This window comes from Lampetra fluviatilis, chromosome 16 (genome assembly GCF_964198595.1).
Source record: "Lampetra fluviatilis chromosome 16, kcLamFluv1.1, whole genome shotgun sequence".
NCBI lineage: Eukaryota > Metazoa > Chordata > Hyperoartia > Petromyzontiformes > Petromyzontidae > Lampetra > Lampetra fluviatilis.
In genome coordinates this window covers 8661244-8679822 of record NC_136290.1, presented here as the reverse complement: position 1 = coordinate 8679822, position 18579 = coordinate 8661244, and the positions used below count along the sequence as shown (strand labels likewise).

At 45.2% G+C, this 18579-nt stretch overlaps 1 protein-coding gene across 1 annotated transcript in view; it reads left to right on the top strand.

The window, feature by feature from the left end:
* The window catches only part of EXT2 (exostosin glycosyltransferase 2), a 74964-nt gene that overhangs the window by 2156 nt on the left and 54229 nt on the right, over window positions 1-18579 (top strand). The window contains exons 2-5 of the mRNA XM_078863620.1: window positions 918-1231; window positions 7274-7525; window positions 10235-10324; window positions 15333-15449. Coding sequence (XP_078719746.1) covers window positions 945-1231; window positions 7274-7525; window positions 10235-10324; window positions 15333-15449 — 746 coding nt within the window. The 5' untranslated portion in view covers window positions 918-944. The remainder of the gene's footprint in view (window positions 1-917; window positions 1232-7273; window positions 7526-10234; window positions 10325-15332; window positions 15450-18579) is intronic.

Here is an 18579-nt window from a genome sequence, read left to right as displayed (position 1 = left end):
ATGGGAGTAGGTAGACAGGCACAAAGCCATGATGGCCTTTAAATACTTTACTGTAAACGTTATGTTGTAAATAACAGCACTGGCCCTGGAAACCATTTTTAAGTCTTAAAATGCAATGGAGGCACTGAAGCAATTCACTGTGCATGAACCATTGCCTGGCAAACTAATCTGGATATAGGGGCTGTCCAGCCAGCCATATGTTAGAACAAGACTTGTTATTATCATCATTCCTGTAGGAGAGCTAACATTATCAGCACTTTATGCTGCTGCGGTTATTAGGTATTACTTGAAAGCTCATTAAAACTATGATAATATTTTGAGAGGGATGCTTTGTTAGGAGGTCAATCTCGCCGTTATGTTACGGAAGGAAAAGTCCCATTGCTCGTGGCCTAGGATAGCAGGACGGCTCTCACCACTGCTAATAGTATTTGTGATTGTATAGCCCTTTTGTCAATTCACGACTGGATGAGAGCCTATTCCTGGTGGGTCGTTGGGGCTTCTTTGACAACACTTCACCAGGCAGGTCAATGTGAGTTGTTGAAGGTAAGGAAGCATAGACTTTGGAGCTTTACAAGTACAGTACAACAATTGTTTTTTCTACACTGCTCTCTGCTGCCCACAAAATATCCCAGAACCATTACAAGGCATGTGTTATGCATGGTGGTTACCCATACAGACACTATCCAAGCTCAGCTCTGCTTAGCTCTTGCGATATAATGAGATTGGCTGCATTCTGGGCGATTTAGGAATAAACACAGATAAGTACACCGATGGAAACGGCTTTATTGTACCGTAGCAAAAAGCAGTATGCCACTTTTAAACAATTTCCAATGTGAAAATCATGCTCTCTCATTGCAACCCATTTCTTCTCTCCGTTAATATTTTCTTCCAATGTTTTTTGTCCCCCCCTTTCTCAGTTTAACCGACCGCAAGACCCTTCGACTATGTTCACACCGTCTGGCAAGCCAGCGCGGGGCCCCATTCTGATCCCGCGGATGAAGAGCAAGCACAGGATGTACTACGTCGCCCTCTTCTCGCTGCTGCTGCTCGGGCTCCTCTCCACGGGCATCCTGCAGTTCTGGCCACGGCGCGGCGGGGAGGCCGAGGGTCGCACCGCGGCCGAGCAGCGCGACATCAACGATGTTCCCGTCATTGGTCTCGGCGACTACAGCCCCATCCCGGAGCGCGGAGACCTCAGCTGCCGCATGCACACGTGTTTCGACGTCTACCGGTGAGCGTCGTGGGCCGCGGCGGGCACATTGATGTTATCGCAAAAAAAGAAATCTGTTTTGTTGTATGAACATCTTAACACCTGTTTTGTGGCCAGAAAGGGTAAAAAAACAACTTTTGTTTTCATCATTTTGATACTGAAACAAAAAGTCCCATAGATGTTATTGTTATTTGTCACCATGCTGCCGTGGTGTAACGCACTCTCAACATCATGCTGATGACTCTTACTTTATCGCACATGGATGTCGTCATATGGATGACTCGCATATGCAAATGAGCAATGTGGAGCTCGTTTACCTGCTCCACTTCCAGTGTCAGCCAGAGAGAAACACACATAATCCTTTCCCCCCCTTGCATTAGCATGCCATCTGCTTTTTGATACTGCCATGGTGTAATAGTTAAAAGTCAACTTCTTGTCCAGTGATACATCGGTTCGATTTGATCTCCCCACGGCATTTTTAACCGTGGGCAAGTTTCTTAAATCCCTCCGCCTCTCTCCATCCAGCAGTATTAATTGGTACACACCATGGTTGATGACTAGATCGTGTGTGGTTGAGTGAAGTAGTAGGTACATGCCACTGCTGTTACGCCAGCAGTGGTTCGAGTAGCTCTTCACCTTTATTTCATAACCATAAACAGTATTGCCAGCACTGCTGTTTTCATCGTCGTCAACATTATTATGGCACTGTTTAACATCTGCATTGCATGTGAATTGGACACTTGGCTTCTGACCTGATGGCGATGAGGTTGAATCGCTTCACACAGTTGTAAGGTTCATGCGACAGGCGGTGGCGACAGCGTCGCAGTGCTGGCTGCAGTCCCGTGTCGCCCCCACTCTTTATCTACTGTTACCACACCTCTTTCTTCACTATCCCCTGCTCTTTCTTATTATTTATTTTGTTTTATTATTTTCCTCATTATTACTTTGGGAGGTGGCAGAACCCTGCCTCCAACCCCGCCTGCCTCCGCCCGCACTGCACACACCCCGCGGCGCTGCGACAGCTGACAAATGCCGGCTGCGGTGTTACACAGCCCGGCTGACCTGCCGCCTCGCACAGCCGAGGGGCTGTGCGGGTGAACGATGCCGGCTGCTCCCACGCACGAGGCTGGAGGACGATGGCTGCACTGTTTTCTGCCAGCGACGTCCTCACAAGGCACCTCTCCCGCCTCTGTCAGTGAGTGGGAGCTCCACGTGTTCCATTCACGTCTCAACACCACCAGCGAGTGGGAACGTGACGCAGATTGTCCACCGCTCAACATAAGAGAGTGGGTTTGCCTGCTGCCCAGCACCACCAGCGAATGGGAGCTCGGCGAGGTTTATACACCCTGCTGCATCACCTGCGAGCTGGAGCACAGCGCGTGATCAGCTACTCCACTAGACCTCGTGTTCCTCTGGCCGCTCCATCGTACGCGCCGCGTGCGTGTCGCGTCCGCACCTGCCACGTGCGTGGGAGCGCGTGCTGACGGCGTGTGTCTTGGCCACCACCACCTGGACTTGCTGCTCCGGGCAACACAGCCGCTGATCGGAGTCCTTCCGAATCCTGGCCCCCCCCAACACCACCAACCGTACAGCGTGGGCTGATATAATAGAGCTTCGACATGTACCATTTCTTCATCACCTGCACCTGGAATCCGCGCTCCTGAGGGCGCTCTCTGGCCTCGGGCTTCTTCGCGGTCAACGTCAGAGACTGCATCGGCACCGTGGTTGCAGAGGCGGTTGGGGTCGCTGTTCACAGGTCAACCTTCAACCAGCTATTTCCTCTGATCTCTTGATGCCGCGCCTCTTCGGATCTTCACATCCACCTTTACCTATCCACCTCGGTCTACTCAACTCACGCTCCATTACCGACAAATCAGCCCGCATTCACGATACCAGCTCGGACCACCACATCGACCTTTTGCTTATTACCGAGACCTGGTGCAGGCCAGACTCCCCCACCAGCTATCTCTTTGGAAGTTGCGCCCCCGGGATACAAGGTTCTTCGCAAACCTCGCGCAACTAACCAGCGGGGTGGTAGCTGAGCTGTTGTCTACAACGCTGACTTTTAAAGAGCTCTCTACTGATGGCTTCCGCCACCTTTGAGGTCCAGTCCGTGTCCCTCACTACTAACACCGAGTGCTTTTCCATCATTTCCATCTATCGCCCTCCAGGCTTGTGCTTACTGGAAACTTTAACTGCCCCGTCAATACTCCAGTCCCCATTGATAGCCACCTCGAGTCAACCTTGGCCTGCCATCACCTGGTCATCACCAACTCAGGCCCCATCAAAGATTCCTCAACAAATTTTGAGAGTATGCTCGACCTGGTGGTTCAGGAACCTGACCTGGATTGTCGCATCTCTCCACTGCAAGTTTTCCAAACTGGTTACTCTGACCACCACCTCATCCTATTTTCCCTCCAAATTCCAAAGCCAATCACCATCATAACCACCCACCACTCCCGTAATTTCAAGAGTGTCAAGTTTTCCACTTTACAGCACCTCCTCGCAAATTCGCCTTCAATGTTATCCCCATCTTCCGATTGAACTGTCTGCGCTCTTCAGCTAGAAGCTGACCTGAGGGCGGCGCTGGACAAGTTGGCACCATCAAAACCACAAACCACTAGGCAGCCTTCCCACGACACTCGCTGGCTCTCAAGAGACGCCATCTTTCAAATGTTGCAATTGTCATCACCTTCATAATTGCATCATTATTTTCACTATGGGACTGCACGTCACAGTTCTGTACTTGCCATTTCTAGATATGGTCAGTTGCCGTGTGAGAAAAAAGTGTTGTGAGTAAACTCTGAAAAGAGGATTTAGGCAGGCTGGAGAGTGCATGGAATGCTCATGTAGTTTTGGACAAGGTCTTGATTTAACATCTTATGAGCAAATCGGAGCCTCTCACAGCTTGGTGACCCACTAACGCTCTACCTACCTACCGAGACATCTGTTTATATCTACACAAGAGGACAAATGTGTGCTCTTCCATTGGCAGTACCCATAATAAAGGATGCTTTGTGCATGAGACCTCATTCTTATTGTAAGGTTTTCGGTAAAGTTACGTAGGTAAAAAATTTAAATAAAAATTAATAAAAGTAAAATAAAAATAGAATAAAAATCACGACGTTTCGGAGGCAACACAAGCTTCCGTCTTCAGGTGGAACCGTCACAGCACGATAGCTGTATCAAGTAAGAGAAATTCCAAGAAAACAGTCCTTGTATATATACTGGTTGAGGGTGGGAGGAGCCAAGGCAGGCCCTGAATATTATTTGTGTGAGGTTCGGTGCGGCTGAAGCACGCTGTTAGGAATGAGCCTTTGTTGTGTAAACTCGGTGCGGCTGATGTAAAGGTGCGTGTAAAAGGGACTGAGCCTTTTGTGAGACCTCGGTGTTGTCTACGGTCTCCTTTTCAGTTCAGTCATCCTTTTAGCTCAACCACACTTGCATATGGAGGCAGCCAGGTAGCTCTTGCGTTAAAACACTAACCTGGGACACTGCCAAGGTTTTCATCCAGAGAGTGACATGCCATTCAACCGGATTCTTACGTTGTAAATTTATATCTTAGCTAGGTTGTCAAAGATTCTCTGCAAAATGTGGCATTAGCTTTGTGGTTTCTGGAAGAAAAAAATACAATTTAGGGTTGACTACCATGAGATGTAAATCTGTGTATCAGGGCGTCTAGAAGAGTACAACATTGCAATCCTGGCGTGTGGGTAAGAAGTCACCGGTGACGTCATCGCCTTGGCGTAAACGACTGTCATAGTTCACGCTGATGGTTTATTATCAAGTTTTGGTTGAACCTACGTGGCTGGTTTTTGGATTGGGTAATTCTCGAACAGTAGCTGAACTTGATACTCACATTTTATTTACAATGGATCATCTTCACGAGAGTTATCGTGGCCCTATTCTACAGACAGACGGATGGAGCGAATCCATTCTTTGGAAAGTGATAACAAAAAAAGTTAGGCATAGGTTTTCGAGCTCTTGCATAACACATGCAAATTATTGTATCCGGTTTGTCAGAGTTTGTTTCCAACTTGTAATCGCTATTATATATAGTGGGAGGTGTGTGTCTGCTTTTCCTTAATTATTTCCTTTCAAGACCCGACATGCAAACCTGAAAAACCTCCGCTGACTCATTTGGTTTGTAGGTGTGGAGGTCTCCGTGGCCGTATGCCAGACACCCCTGCCAAGGATTTGTCCAATGTATTGCTGGCGTGGTAAATATAGTTCATAATACATTTGATGTAGATTGTAAACTCGACAAGCATTGAATTACTTTCACTGGTGTGACCTGTTGTGCACAGTATTGAAAAGCCATTCCTGCTCATTTATGTAATTGAGATTGCCATCAGTTTATTGAACCGGCCTTGAGTTAATTCAAGTGAGTGCCCTCTATTACCGAAGCGACATCAACATCTCAATGAGCATTGCTTCTAATTAAAGATGCTCATCGATTAACATCACTTTTCAGGAAATAGAGAGTCGGTAAATGGATAGTGGGAAACGTGTGTGTGTGCACGTTGCATGAAGGCGGTCGGGCGTTGTGCTGGCCACCTACCCCCGTGTGTGACGTGCTGGCCTTCATAGGTGCTCGCTAACAGCACTTGCCCCAATAGTCTGTTAAGGCTATACGGGGGGGGGGGGGGTTCTTTTGTCTTTGTTGCATGAAGGCATAGACGAGAGTAGAGCAAGTCGAGTTGAAGGGCAAGGAGTCATTTTTGCATTCCCAGTGCTGTACTTTGTATGTCGAATTAGGCCCATTTATTGTGGTGAAGCAATTGCAGTACACTGTGCTATGAACCTGGCAACTAGGCGTTGGATTCAGGACCATTGCGGCTTAACACCAGTGGCGAGTTTTTGTCTGAACCAGTCTTGTGCTTCCCTGCTTCATTCACCTGCACGAAGCAGCAGTGCGAGTAGTTTGGTGAAAAACAAATCACTCGCGGCCTACACCGTGAGGAGGCCATCATCCAGAATGTGTGGGTATTGTAACTTAAAAGTAGGTCGTGTTTCCCTTTTTGGAAGCCAAAAGGCTTTTTGGCGTCCTCTGGTCTAACACCGTTTGAGACTAGGCTCCAAAGAAAGCTGTCTCTGGTGTGGACCAATCAGTTTCAAAGACGATGCATATATTATCAGTGTTTTATGTTTGCATTCTGACCACAAGTATTGTGGTTAATGCAGACATGATTCCTTGTTAAAGGTTTCATTTTGGTGTTTTAACATCTTAACACCTGTTTTGTTGCCATAAAAAAGGGGAAAACCTATGCTCACATTTAGTTATTGTAATTGCTGAGCAGATAAATATGGGATTTCAATGCCAGCCTGACCTTAGCTCAGTTGATTCATTTTATGTGTTTTTCAAATGTTGTATACTGTCCATTATAAGTTTTTGTCTTTTGAATAGAGTTGTTGAATCACAAGGTAAAGTAATCCTCCTATTCTCTCTTTTTCCATAGATAACCAGATAGCAGTAGCTATGAGTGTGGATAATAGGATTTGCTTCAGAATCTTTATTTATCCTGGAGGAATCCGATAAGCCAAAAAGCTCTTTCACAGATGTCCAGTCAGGGGCGGGTCAGCAAGTTACAACAACAACCAACTAACAGCGTCCCCAAATCCATGTTAGATCTGTGGTCGGCAACCAAAATGACAAATAGTGCCATTTTCTTCGATTTCGTTTAAAAAACGAAGTATTTCGAGCCGCAATGCATGTGAACACATGATGGTCGTTAATGAATAACGGCAAAACCATGTTTTATGTAATCCCTATTTTAAGAACAGCACATGCACAATGATTTTTAATGCCACATTGCAAATAATTGTTGGCCTTTTAAATGTTCAGCGTCTATCGAATATAATTAGGAGGGTTTCAATTTTTTACTTTTGCAACCATAGTGTTGCTACGAAGCAGTTATTAAAGAGCCGCATGCATCTCCGGAGCCGCAGGTTGCCGACCCCGGATTTAAACGGAAGGAGTTCGAGTCTAATGCCTTTTTTTGTCTCGCTTGCGGCCCTCACTTACGGGACGCTCGCTCATTCTCCTTTCGCTCGCCATTACAGGTGCGGACACAACGCCCGGAACAAGATCCGGGTGTACATCTACCCACTGGTGCGCTACGTGGACGAGCGGGATGCCACCGTGGCGCACGTGATCTCGCGCGAGTTCAACGACATGCTAGCGGCCGTGTCGGAGAGCGAGTTCTACACGGACGAGCCCAACCGCGCCTGCCTCCTGCTGCCATCGCTCGACTTCCTCAGCCAGGACCGCCTCAAGGTCAAGGAGATGGCGCAGGTGCTGGCCCAGCTACCCGGGTGAGTTGAACTTCTTTACCTCCCCACTCTACATCCGCGCCATGCTGAAGCAGCTTGGCACAGCTCAGGAGGTTTTATTTTTCTATCCCCCCCCCTACTGCGGAACTAGAACCGTGCTGCTGATAGTACACTCAATGAATGAGTCAACACACGTAGACCATGCGGTAACGCAGTGTTCGAGTTGTATGAACTTGCGTAACACGCTATGAACACGTCCTTAGCGCCACCTCTGGCCCTGCTTGTACGGGCCAGCGGAACGCGGTTTGATTTCTGGCGTGGCTCGGCAAATAGACAGTGGAAAAACTGAATCTGGCCGTGAGGGCTCTGCACTGACTTGGCCATTGGAATAGGCGGGTTTAGGTTGAACAGCGAGTAGGGACCAGTCGGTGTGCTCGATGCGAGGCTGGTTTAGTGCAGAGCCAGTGGTTCCATTCCCCAAAACATGCGTGGTGAATGATACATGGAATCATTAAAATTGTGCTCACTGCTCTTAGGTGGATGCTCTTAATGGTGCGGTATGATATGTAAATGTAGCGCCATGGAATAGTTCAACCTGAACCCATTGCCTTGTTGAACATTACCTCCAATTAAATTATATGATGCGAGCAAGGCTTGGAGGCCTCAGAGGTCAGAGCACTGAGGTTCCACCGCTGAGATTCTTGGTTTAAACCAAGGCAGCCACCTGTTATTAAACAGTGGAGTGAATTGACGGTTTCTGCCTAATTACCAATGACTGCTTCACATGGCCCATGATTTAAGAGAGAGCGTTCCGAATGGGTACTTCGCCTCGTGACATGATGCCGATGCCGCGGTAATGATAACTAGGGGCGTGAGTTCACTTCAGTAGTTAACGCGACCCAACTGTGTACAGTGCACAACGTGGTCCTCGCTTTTACGACACAATTCAATCCTGGGAACCCCATCTTAAATTGGACCCTGTTTTCCCATTCACAGTACAAACGGTGTAAACATTCCTTGCCGATGTGGGTTTCCTTTTATCAGCCATATTTAACAGGGTTTAATAGGTAAAAAAATCCACAAAAAACACTTTAGAATAACAAAAGCTCCACGCTCAAGTCACATTGGAAACCAGGCTGGCCGTTCAAATGTTTCATTTCAGAAGATACGTCGTAAATCTAATTTCTGTGTCGTAAATTTATGCATGCTGGCATTCTATAAGCGTTGTAAATGTGGAACGTCGTAAATCTGACTTTCGAAAGCTGGAGGCCGCCTGTACATCAATCACAATAATCGATTCTCTGCTCCCACATGCAGTGTGAGATTCAAATGCATATTCCTAGTACCTACTCATTGTCTATGCCTAACTACTGTGAACGTTATTATAAATCTCAACAGGCTCTCGTGGTTAAATCAAAGAAATTATCAAATTAACCTTATGGCGGTTCCCAGGGGTACCATAGTACCCCGGCTTTTGCACAATGTCCGTGATGCAGTCACTGTTAGTCTGTTGATGGTCGGCGATGCGGCAATCGACTCATCTCGACGAGCTGTACACGATGCACCACCACGGTGCGTACGTGCGTTCAGGGTTTAAGGGCAATCGTCCTCGCTGCGTTTCGACATCGCGGAGTGGCAACGATTTCGGATTTATTGGTACCCCAGTCACGGAGTTAAGTACACCCCTGGGAAAAATAGTGTCCCAGAAATAACATATTTTATTGCCTCGGCCATTTAGCATTATTTGGTACCCTGGGGTACCGCCATAAGGATCAAATAAATAATGATCCGGAATTTTTCGAGGAAAGATGACTTGTTTCGTATTTAGGCGAGATACACAAATAGAATGCGAGGCTAATTTCTTGTTATTTTATTTAGATGTTTTTTTTCTCCCTCTGGCTTAATAAAATCATTTGGGGTTTGTTCTGAAACGTGTAAATATTTCAATGGAATTCACAGTGAAACCAATCACTTTATAAAGTGCACATATGCTGCCCCCTACTGTTGTTAGCCTCTCGTGAAAAATGCGTGTGCTTTCGTACCCCGTGCTGGAATTTTAATATAATGTCGCAAATTCAGGGTTATAAACCAGTTTAGCCCACGATTCTTCTCTTTATTTTATTTTTTGTTATTTACCTTTTGTAATATTCCCCAATTGTATCTCGAGTGTGCTATGGACATCACGCCATGAGACCAAGCACCCATATGGATCTCCCGCAGAGCAGTGCAACCCTTGGTGTTGACAAATGGCCCATGAAAGTAGATACTTACAGAGCTACCGCTTGAGATCCCTTCAAGACAACTCTGACCCACACAGCAGAGGGCAGCACTCTCCGTGCCGGCAATGTTCTTTAAAAAACAAACGGTGATCCCAGTGGTTGGCGTGGTGGTTCTGGTGCTCTTGAATGGTAGTCCCAGCAGTCTTGAGTGATAGTTGCAGCAGTCTGCGTTATAGTTTTGGTGGTCAACTCCAATACCAGCCAACCGATTCGACCAGATATGCCACTCAAACTTATGACACAGAAATCCACACTCGGGCATTAGAATGACTGTTGTCGATTTTGTATTCCATGAATGGAAATGTGATTCCTAGGATAATAATCATGAGATCCCTCCAGCTCTAATGCCTAATCGGGATTATTTTTTTTTAAATGGTCAAAATAAAGTTCCCATTTTTTTCACAGACTTGGCTGTATATGTTATGGCCCTGCCTGGTTGCTCTTTTTGTTAATTTTCGTTTCCTTTTTTCAGATGGAATCGAGGGACAAATCATTTGCTGTTCAACATGCTGCCAGGCAGTGTTCCAGAGTACAACACAGCCTTGGATGTTCCCAGAGACAGGTAATTAATTATAAATGTGCTGCTGCTGCTTTGTTCAGAGACTCCAGCTATACTGACAAGCCAGCGTGGCTTCGCTCATGGTTCAGCAATGTTCACATCAATGAGCACAATTCTTACCCTGCCTTTCTGAGGGCAGCGCTTTGGGCTGTTTTAATTTACAAACAGCCGTGGACGAAATTCATCTCCTCCGATTAGCACGGATGGCCTCGTTCGGTGGGAAAGAAGTTATACAGACATACGACTAATACCCATAATTGCACCACATATCGCCATTGATTCTTTCAAACTGCTAGATCTTGTAGGCCTTGTAAAGTCGACTCCTGATCTCCAAGGTTTGCTCTTACAGGCTTCCTATCATCTGGCTTTAGGTCGACCTCTTGGTCACCAACTTTTGGGTGGCACTGAAATGCCTGTGTGTCACCTGCCCTCCTCCATCCAACACGTTGTGTCCCACCCATAGCAACTTCTTTTTTCTCGGCTATGTGATGGCAGTGAAGAGTCATATTTTGTTTTAATGCAATTTCCACGTTGTCACATCTATGCTCCCCTATTTCACCAAACAACACTGATCATCATGGTGAAGTATGGTTAAGTATCCCCCCATGACCCTCATCCAGCAGTGGATTGACAAAAGGGCCTTACATAATGTATTGTAAAAATTGACACCTGACCTCAAAAGGGTCTGCTCTGGCAGTGTGTACTGCCATCTGAATTTAGGTATTTTCCTTGGTCACCAATGTAATGGAACAAAGCAATGAATCTAAGAATTGTCACTGCTGCGAGTGCTTTATTTGTTGGCAAACTGATGTCTTAGCCGTACATTATTCAGCAGGGGGCAGTCACGCTCCTAGGTTTGCTCAGCTATAGTACATAATTCCTGTTCATTGTAAATCCGTGGGCCCACAGTTATTTCCAACAAATATAGAACCATAAGGCCGAGGTCACACTTTAATTATAACTCATTGACTTCACCTTTAACGTGCCCGTCACAAATTCAGTGACTTTTCATAAACACCGTGAAATATTGCGGCAGATTTTCGTTTTCGTCCAATTTTTTGCAAAAATGTCTTTGTCTCATTTACCAACAGGGGGTGGGGGGGGGGGTGGGTTGTTGTGTTTGGGAAGTTTTTCGCCAATATAGGAATCTGGAACCTTTATATGTGTTTGGTATTCGGATGTGTGAGTTACATGCAGCACAATGTTTACACGTGGCCACGCACTAAAAGACACGTGGCACTGAATAACGCGGTTACTGGCGTAGTGAAAAGGTTTATTTTAACTGTTGAAGTGTTCACATCTGTGGCAGTTTCTAGATGTTGTTGAATTTATACAAACCTACGCGGATGTGCTTTGCCGAACACGTGCTATGTTGTGTGGTAGGCAATGTGCCCTACAGGTGTTTGAAGGAGAATCACGTGACAGTCCTCCCATGATGCAAGTGCACTCACTACTAGAGTGACAGATTGCATTGGTATAGTAATGTGTATGTACTTGTCCTGCCATTTGAGAATCCACCGCTGGCTGAGGACCCCTCCCGACACTGTCCGGGTCATGGCGGGATATTTGGCAGTGTTTCACTATGCCGGACAGCGCGGGATGGAAGAATAGATCGAGGTGCATGGATATCCAGTACAGTGATGGAATTGCAGCACTGCCCTCTGTTGCCCGCCATGTATCCCCGCTGCTCATATTCTAACTCTGCATCTGTAGTAATGATACACTGCTAAGAGAAAACATTAATCTTCCCAAATCCTATCCGAAACGTAACCTTTACACTTACTTGGCATCCCACAGCACTTAGATGATTGGCTACTTTGTTTCCATTTTGAGATAATGATTTATCCAAAAAAAGACTCACCGAGTCTCAAGATTTTTTTTCAGGAGGGTCCTGCATTGGGATGTTTGACCAATACCATTTAATAGGTGTGTAGCATGCGAGAACTAACTCGGGTACCTGGAGAAAATGCACACACATGAGGGGATGACACTGCATTGCAATATCCTGCCCACACCTTGCAGCCCCATCCAGGCTCAACCCTCTTAGAGCTTCTAAGATCTCACAAGATCAATGCATTAATGGTGATTTGGTCTGTGGCAGCGATGGAGAAGCATGAAGAAACGCACGCTTAAAGATTTACATTGAGTGAGAGAAAGAGGAACGCGCGTATTAAAGGACATATGAAGGTTAGAGACATTTTTATTTTAAGAAAAGTAAGTGAGCTTGGGCTGGATGCCCCACTTAAAGGGATGTTGGCTGGTGGTCAAGACAAATGTTAGAATTGCAGTCAAAGGAGTGAATATGCCCGAGAGTACGTTTACTGTGGAGATTGAGCAATGAAATCAGTTCACGCATTGGTGCTAAATAGGTTGCTTCTTCGCAGGACTATGAGATATGACAGTGGCTTAGGGGAGGCCTTCATCCACCAGTGGATTTATCATGGCTGCTGATGAAGATGATGGCCTTAAGCAGATTATACGAGACTACATGAAGTGACTGTGCAGTACGACATAAGCATACATGTACATATATATTATTTTGGTTTCATTGAAAGTTATTGCAAATAAATGTATCACTGTCTCAGCAAATATAGTGCACGTGCGGCCAAAGGGAGAAAGAGGGGAAAAAAAAACCTCTATGCACATGTGGGGCGTGGGTGGAAGGTGCCGTGTGTTATGGCGCCATGTGTAGGTGGTGAAGTTGGATGATTACCCCCCGCCGTGGAATGATAAGTGTTTTTAACACAGAAACGAGTGCTGTGAACGTGGCCGCGATTTCGGCTATGTGAGTCGCGTGCGTTTAGTTTTGCTTGCTCTACCACCTACGCGATTAGGATTTTTTCGCCAAGGCAGACTATGATGTAGCACCCATGTACGTGTGCCATACTTGCCAACTCGACGGATTTAAGTGGTACATTGCAGATTATAAACCCTTATTTACGCGTACCAAATTTCAAAGCTATTCTTTTTTTTTTCTTTACCCAGAAAAGCCTCACAGAGTGGTAAAAAATTTTTGCAGGAAGATCCTGCCAAGTTTTTACATTCAAGGGCTATAATTACTAAGTTATATTCCAACTTAGTAGTTTTTTGTCATATTTCTTTTTCAAATTTGGCTCATTTGGACCGTGATGCCAGCACACAATGGCCTACTCTTGCGAATGACGTCATTGGATCTTAAACTCCACTTGAAAGCAGACGACACATGTTTGTACGATTACCGCACGGTATTATTCCGGGTAGCTACTGGAGTCGAACTGTGAACCTCTGTAACAATCGGTGACCTCGCCACCGCTACTTCAGGCCATATCACCGCTGAATCAGAATCTTTATTTATCCTGGAGGAATCCGATGAGCTATGAAGCTCTTCTTCACAGATCTCCCGTAGGGGCGGATCAGCAAGTCACAACAGCAAACAATAAAAAAACGATAGTGCAAAATAGAGAAAGGTAAGAAAGTCACGCGAAATAAATAAACAAGTGTGAATTACAAAAGTACATAACAATTTCAAATAAATATATTGCCTTGGAAAATCAGTGTGGCAAGATGGTTTAAAATCAGCAGCCTGCCGATTTAATTGGTAGCAATGGCAAGTGTGCCATACGTGTACCTCTCGTATCTATCCGCTGCCGAATAAGGGTCCTCATGCCGTGCCGGCAGGCGGGGTCATTCGACCATACTTCACCGCGCCGATCAATGTGGATTTGGTGAATGCGACGAGGACAGACGGGGGAAGCATAGAAATGCAGCACATCAATGGATTTTGCTGCACTACCCTCTACTGCTCACCTTGTAACCCACGGCCCTGTGACAAGCTGCATTTGCACGAAGTTCACACATACCAGCACTCTCTGGGGTTTGTTGAGCTTCCGAGATTTGATGAGATCGGGCACATTCTAGGTGAAGGCATGTACCACCCATTGCGCGTTAAATAGCTCACAGGGCACCTCGCAGGTGACAATTTTAGAAATGAATTCTGATGCTATTTGTCTTTATTGTCAGGGCATTGCTTTAGACTTTAAGTTGCACGTGTTTTTTTTTCCTGCAGTGTAAGTACATGGAGCTGCACAATGTACTGTAATGTGTTTTTTCTCAGCATTTTGTTTCTTTATTTTGGATCTTGTACCAATTTATTTTTCTTTCTTACAAATATATGTCGTCTTTTTATGTTTGTGTATTTCTCCTTCGGATTTTTTTTTCCAGTTCTCTCTTGGAAAGGGCGGATGTGTGGTTCTTTCGATGGATGGTTGATGATTAGGCATCTAACAATGCATTGATGCGTTGCTTCGCGGATTAAAATCGGTTATTTCACTCACGATACATGCGTTAATCTTGTCTGGGAGAATCGATCAAATATGATTTATGTCATCTGTAAATGATATGTGGTAATGTTAGAGTAAGGCTAATGGAATGAGTGAAACTGTACAAATGAGACAATAAAGAATGACAAAATCAAGAAAGTCTAACCGACAGAAAGAGAATGAATTACTCGGTTGATTTGTAAGTAACAATCCATTCAATCACCGAGTGAGTGGTTAGTTTACTTTCCTCATGATGAAGTTGATGATGATGATGCTTGTGATGGTGATGATACTAGATTTGAAGCTTTCGTGACTACAAGGATTCATACTCTTAGGTTTTTTCGGTAAAGTCACGTAGGTAAAATAATAATGAAAGAAAATAATAATAAATACGTTTTTTTGTTATTTTCAATTATTTTAATTTTATTAATATTTTACCTACGTGACTTTACCGAAAAAACCTAAGAGTATGGTGATGATAATTAACAAAACACATTTTATTAGGGCTGTGGATAAAGCAGATGATGGTAATCGTGGGAAATGTGGTTATTGTTGATTTCGATGGTTTAAGCTCATTAAGCGCATTCGTTCTGCATAGTACGTGACCAAAGCAACTCTTAATATTGCTGTTAAATTCAATGAACGTCTTGCGACACCAACACAGGTTGTCGCATGCATATTTGTCCTCAGTGCGTTTTGTTTGTTGCATTCAGGGCTATACTGGCTGGCGGTGGTTTCTCGACATGGACGTACAGGCATGGCTACGATGTCAGCATTCCCGTATTCAGTGCTTTCTCCACGGAGGTGAACCTTCACGTCAAACCCCCGGGGTAAGTGCGGATCATCGATTGCCAGATTTTTCTTTGCTTCTCCGCATGCCGAGCGGATGAAAGGCTTTTTTTGCCGGTTAAATATTTCATTCCCGCACTCTTTCGTGGCAGGCGTCACATTCAACGCACGAGGCAGGTGGGGTGAAGCGATGCACTGGAGCAGGTTTGTAGATGTTGCCGAGTTGTGAAGTTTCCGTGAAGTCACCAAATCTGCTATTTGTTCAAGTGGGGAAAAACCGTACATTGAGCAAACTGTGTGTGTGTCCCTGTCACTGCTTGAGCATTTCTCCAATATACTTTTTGATCTGTTGGGAAATTCATGCCATAACAATGTGATATTTTGTATTTTACAGTAACAAGCAGCTGTTTACATTTGGCCCTCCTTATTCTGAGATTTCTGTTTTCAGGGAATGGGAAAGCATTATTTTTGAGTGCACTGAAGGTGGCCAGAAAAGCCGCAATGCGTCCAGAGCCTTGTTAATGAATCATCACTTGCCACTTTGAAGTTGGAATGGAATGATGTCATGCCTTGACAATTTATAGCCCACGTTAAGACAGCTTGTGATGTGATATAGCTGCACTTTTTTTTCCCCGTCCGAGATTTTTCAAAGAAATGGTACCTATAAAGGATGACTGATTTTGGTTCATTCCTTTTTGGATGTATTTTTCTAAATATAAAGTGAGATGGATTTTCACAACGTTGCCAACATTCTCATCGTCTAATCGCGTGCAAATGGGGGGAAATGGGCCATCATGCAATCACATTTGTAAGCATAAGCAAAAGAGTACCGCTCGATTCCGCAATTAAAATCAATTCGTAGACTCTTGGTAAATCTCATTCTGTAATAATAAGTTATGTTTGATTCGTATATCTTGTATGTCATGGGTTCATTTGACAACTGCGGTCACTACTGGCTGCTGTATTCACAGTGATAAAAACAATTGAGCTAAAATCGAATTGCGAACCTGAATTGTGAAAGCTCATCCATGAGCAAGGCGGATGTATCATTGGCCTGTGCTAATTTAACATAACCCGATGCTATTTTTCTAATGTCAAGTGTGTAAGCAATATTTACCACAACCCTTGAAGCAAATTCCACTAATTTGTGTTCTCATTGTATTACGAACATTAGTAACTTTTTCCCATTCCGAGACGACTGCATGTTGCAGGGTGGTGGGTGTTCCGTTCACCGCTATACCTCGGGAATGCGCAAGCTGTTCAGCTTTAATTGTATTTATAGAGGAATAGTGCCATTGTTTTTAAGGACATTGTACTCACCGCAGAGAACTGTAGCCACACGGACCACACTCTTTGTTAGCTGGCGCCAAACTGTGCCACGCGCCCTCCAGCAGCGCGGCCTTGTGGGAGCCTCGGGTCCGAGAAAGTTGTTTTAATTTAATTTATCTTCCGGTTCTGTTCTGATGACGTAGCCCAGCAATTGCTTACTCATTCCACTGCTGGCATAAGATTCTCCACTAGATGGAGCTCAAAAGAGCCCCTCCAGAGGCTATTTGGTCTTCTCTTTCACACTGACCAGACATTTTGGAATAGTGAGGAGCACCACTCGCACTTTATCCCACCGCACCTGACCTTATGATGTACTCTTTGGTGTACCCATTTTTCCTGCTGGGTGGACAGAGGTGGAGGGATTGACAAAAAAAACTTGCCCATTGTTTCCTCTGCCACTCGGGGAGATCGGAGCAGCAACCTCTGGATTGCAAGTCTAGCGTGCTAATTGTTAGACTGCGACTGCATCCTCGCTGCCGTAATTGTAATTTTAGCAAACTTGAGTTCTGGGCAAAAAAAACAAAATCCCTCGGTTTGTTTTTTTTGTGCCTGCGGGTCACTGCATGACGGAGGGAGGCAGATAGGGAGGACAGAGCGTGGCAGGGGCAGCGGCGCTGGCGGCGGTCTACTCACTCACGTGCGCACGCACGCGCACGCACACACGGGCAATAATCGTTTCCATGCGGCACTCACCGCGGCTTGGCGCCCTGCCCAGCAGCTGCGAGCCAGAGGGCAGTAACGCCACGAAGCCTTGCAGGGGAGTGAAGAGATTTGGAGGAAGATTGCTGATAGTAAACCGCAGCGTTCTTATGGCTTAGAGGCAGCCCTTTACATTTTGTTTGCGCGGCACCAGACATATTGGTTGTTTTATTGTTTGGGGGTACGTCTGAGCTTGGCTTTTAATTTAATTTAAAATTGCGCCACGTGCCCTGCTTTGATGCAGCCTAGTCGGTGGGATTCTTGTAGCAAGGGCTTTAGTATTTAAACGTGCCAGTCTTTTCGGTGATGTAATTTGTGAAGTAGGGTAGAACCGGGCACAGCAGTTAGCGCTGTGAACCCACTGACCTGAGTTTGATTCCGGGCTGCAGCTGTAACATACGTGGTGAGTGTTGTTCAAACCGGAGCGAGTCCATCCCCCTTGACTCATCTGCATTTACCAGCACGGTGAAGTGTGGTTGGTCAAACACCGACATGGCGTGGAGGTACCATTATCCAGCAGTATATTGACAATGGGCTGTACATTTAATAAATAAATAAAAATATAAACCTAGTATTAATGGTTGGGCATTTTGTAAAAATTTGAGCACAATGCTTTCTTCCTTAATGTTTATCAAATCTTAGTGCAACGTGTAACTTAATCTTCATGTAGGCTGTCCAAAAATTTAGTGAGATCAAAGAGCATGCCAGAAAGGTTACTTTAATTACGTTATTGATGACTTCGCCTGTGGTGTCGTATTGCCTGGTTTGATGAGAGCACAGGTACGTGTGATAGGAAAGGTGCCATATATGCCTCAGTGAAATGGTGCTCAGTGAAAACGATCCCAACGTAAAGCTTTCGTGACTGCAGGGATTCATCTTCTTGGTTCTTTCGGTAAAGTCACGTAGAAGGGAAATAATAAAGTAATAAAAATAATAAAACAATACAATAATTATTTTTATTATTTCCCTTCTACGTGACTTTACCGAAAGAACCAAGAAGATGGATCCCAACGTAACCATGGATACTCAGGCCTTCCGTGGAAATTGTATGCTTGCGTATGGCAATATGTTCAAGAGCTAAATGCCAATGTCGAGGTCTGCTCGCCATGAGGTCACTTCAGCAGCGAGTTTGTGTGGTTTTTC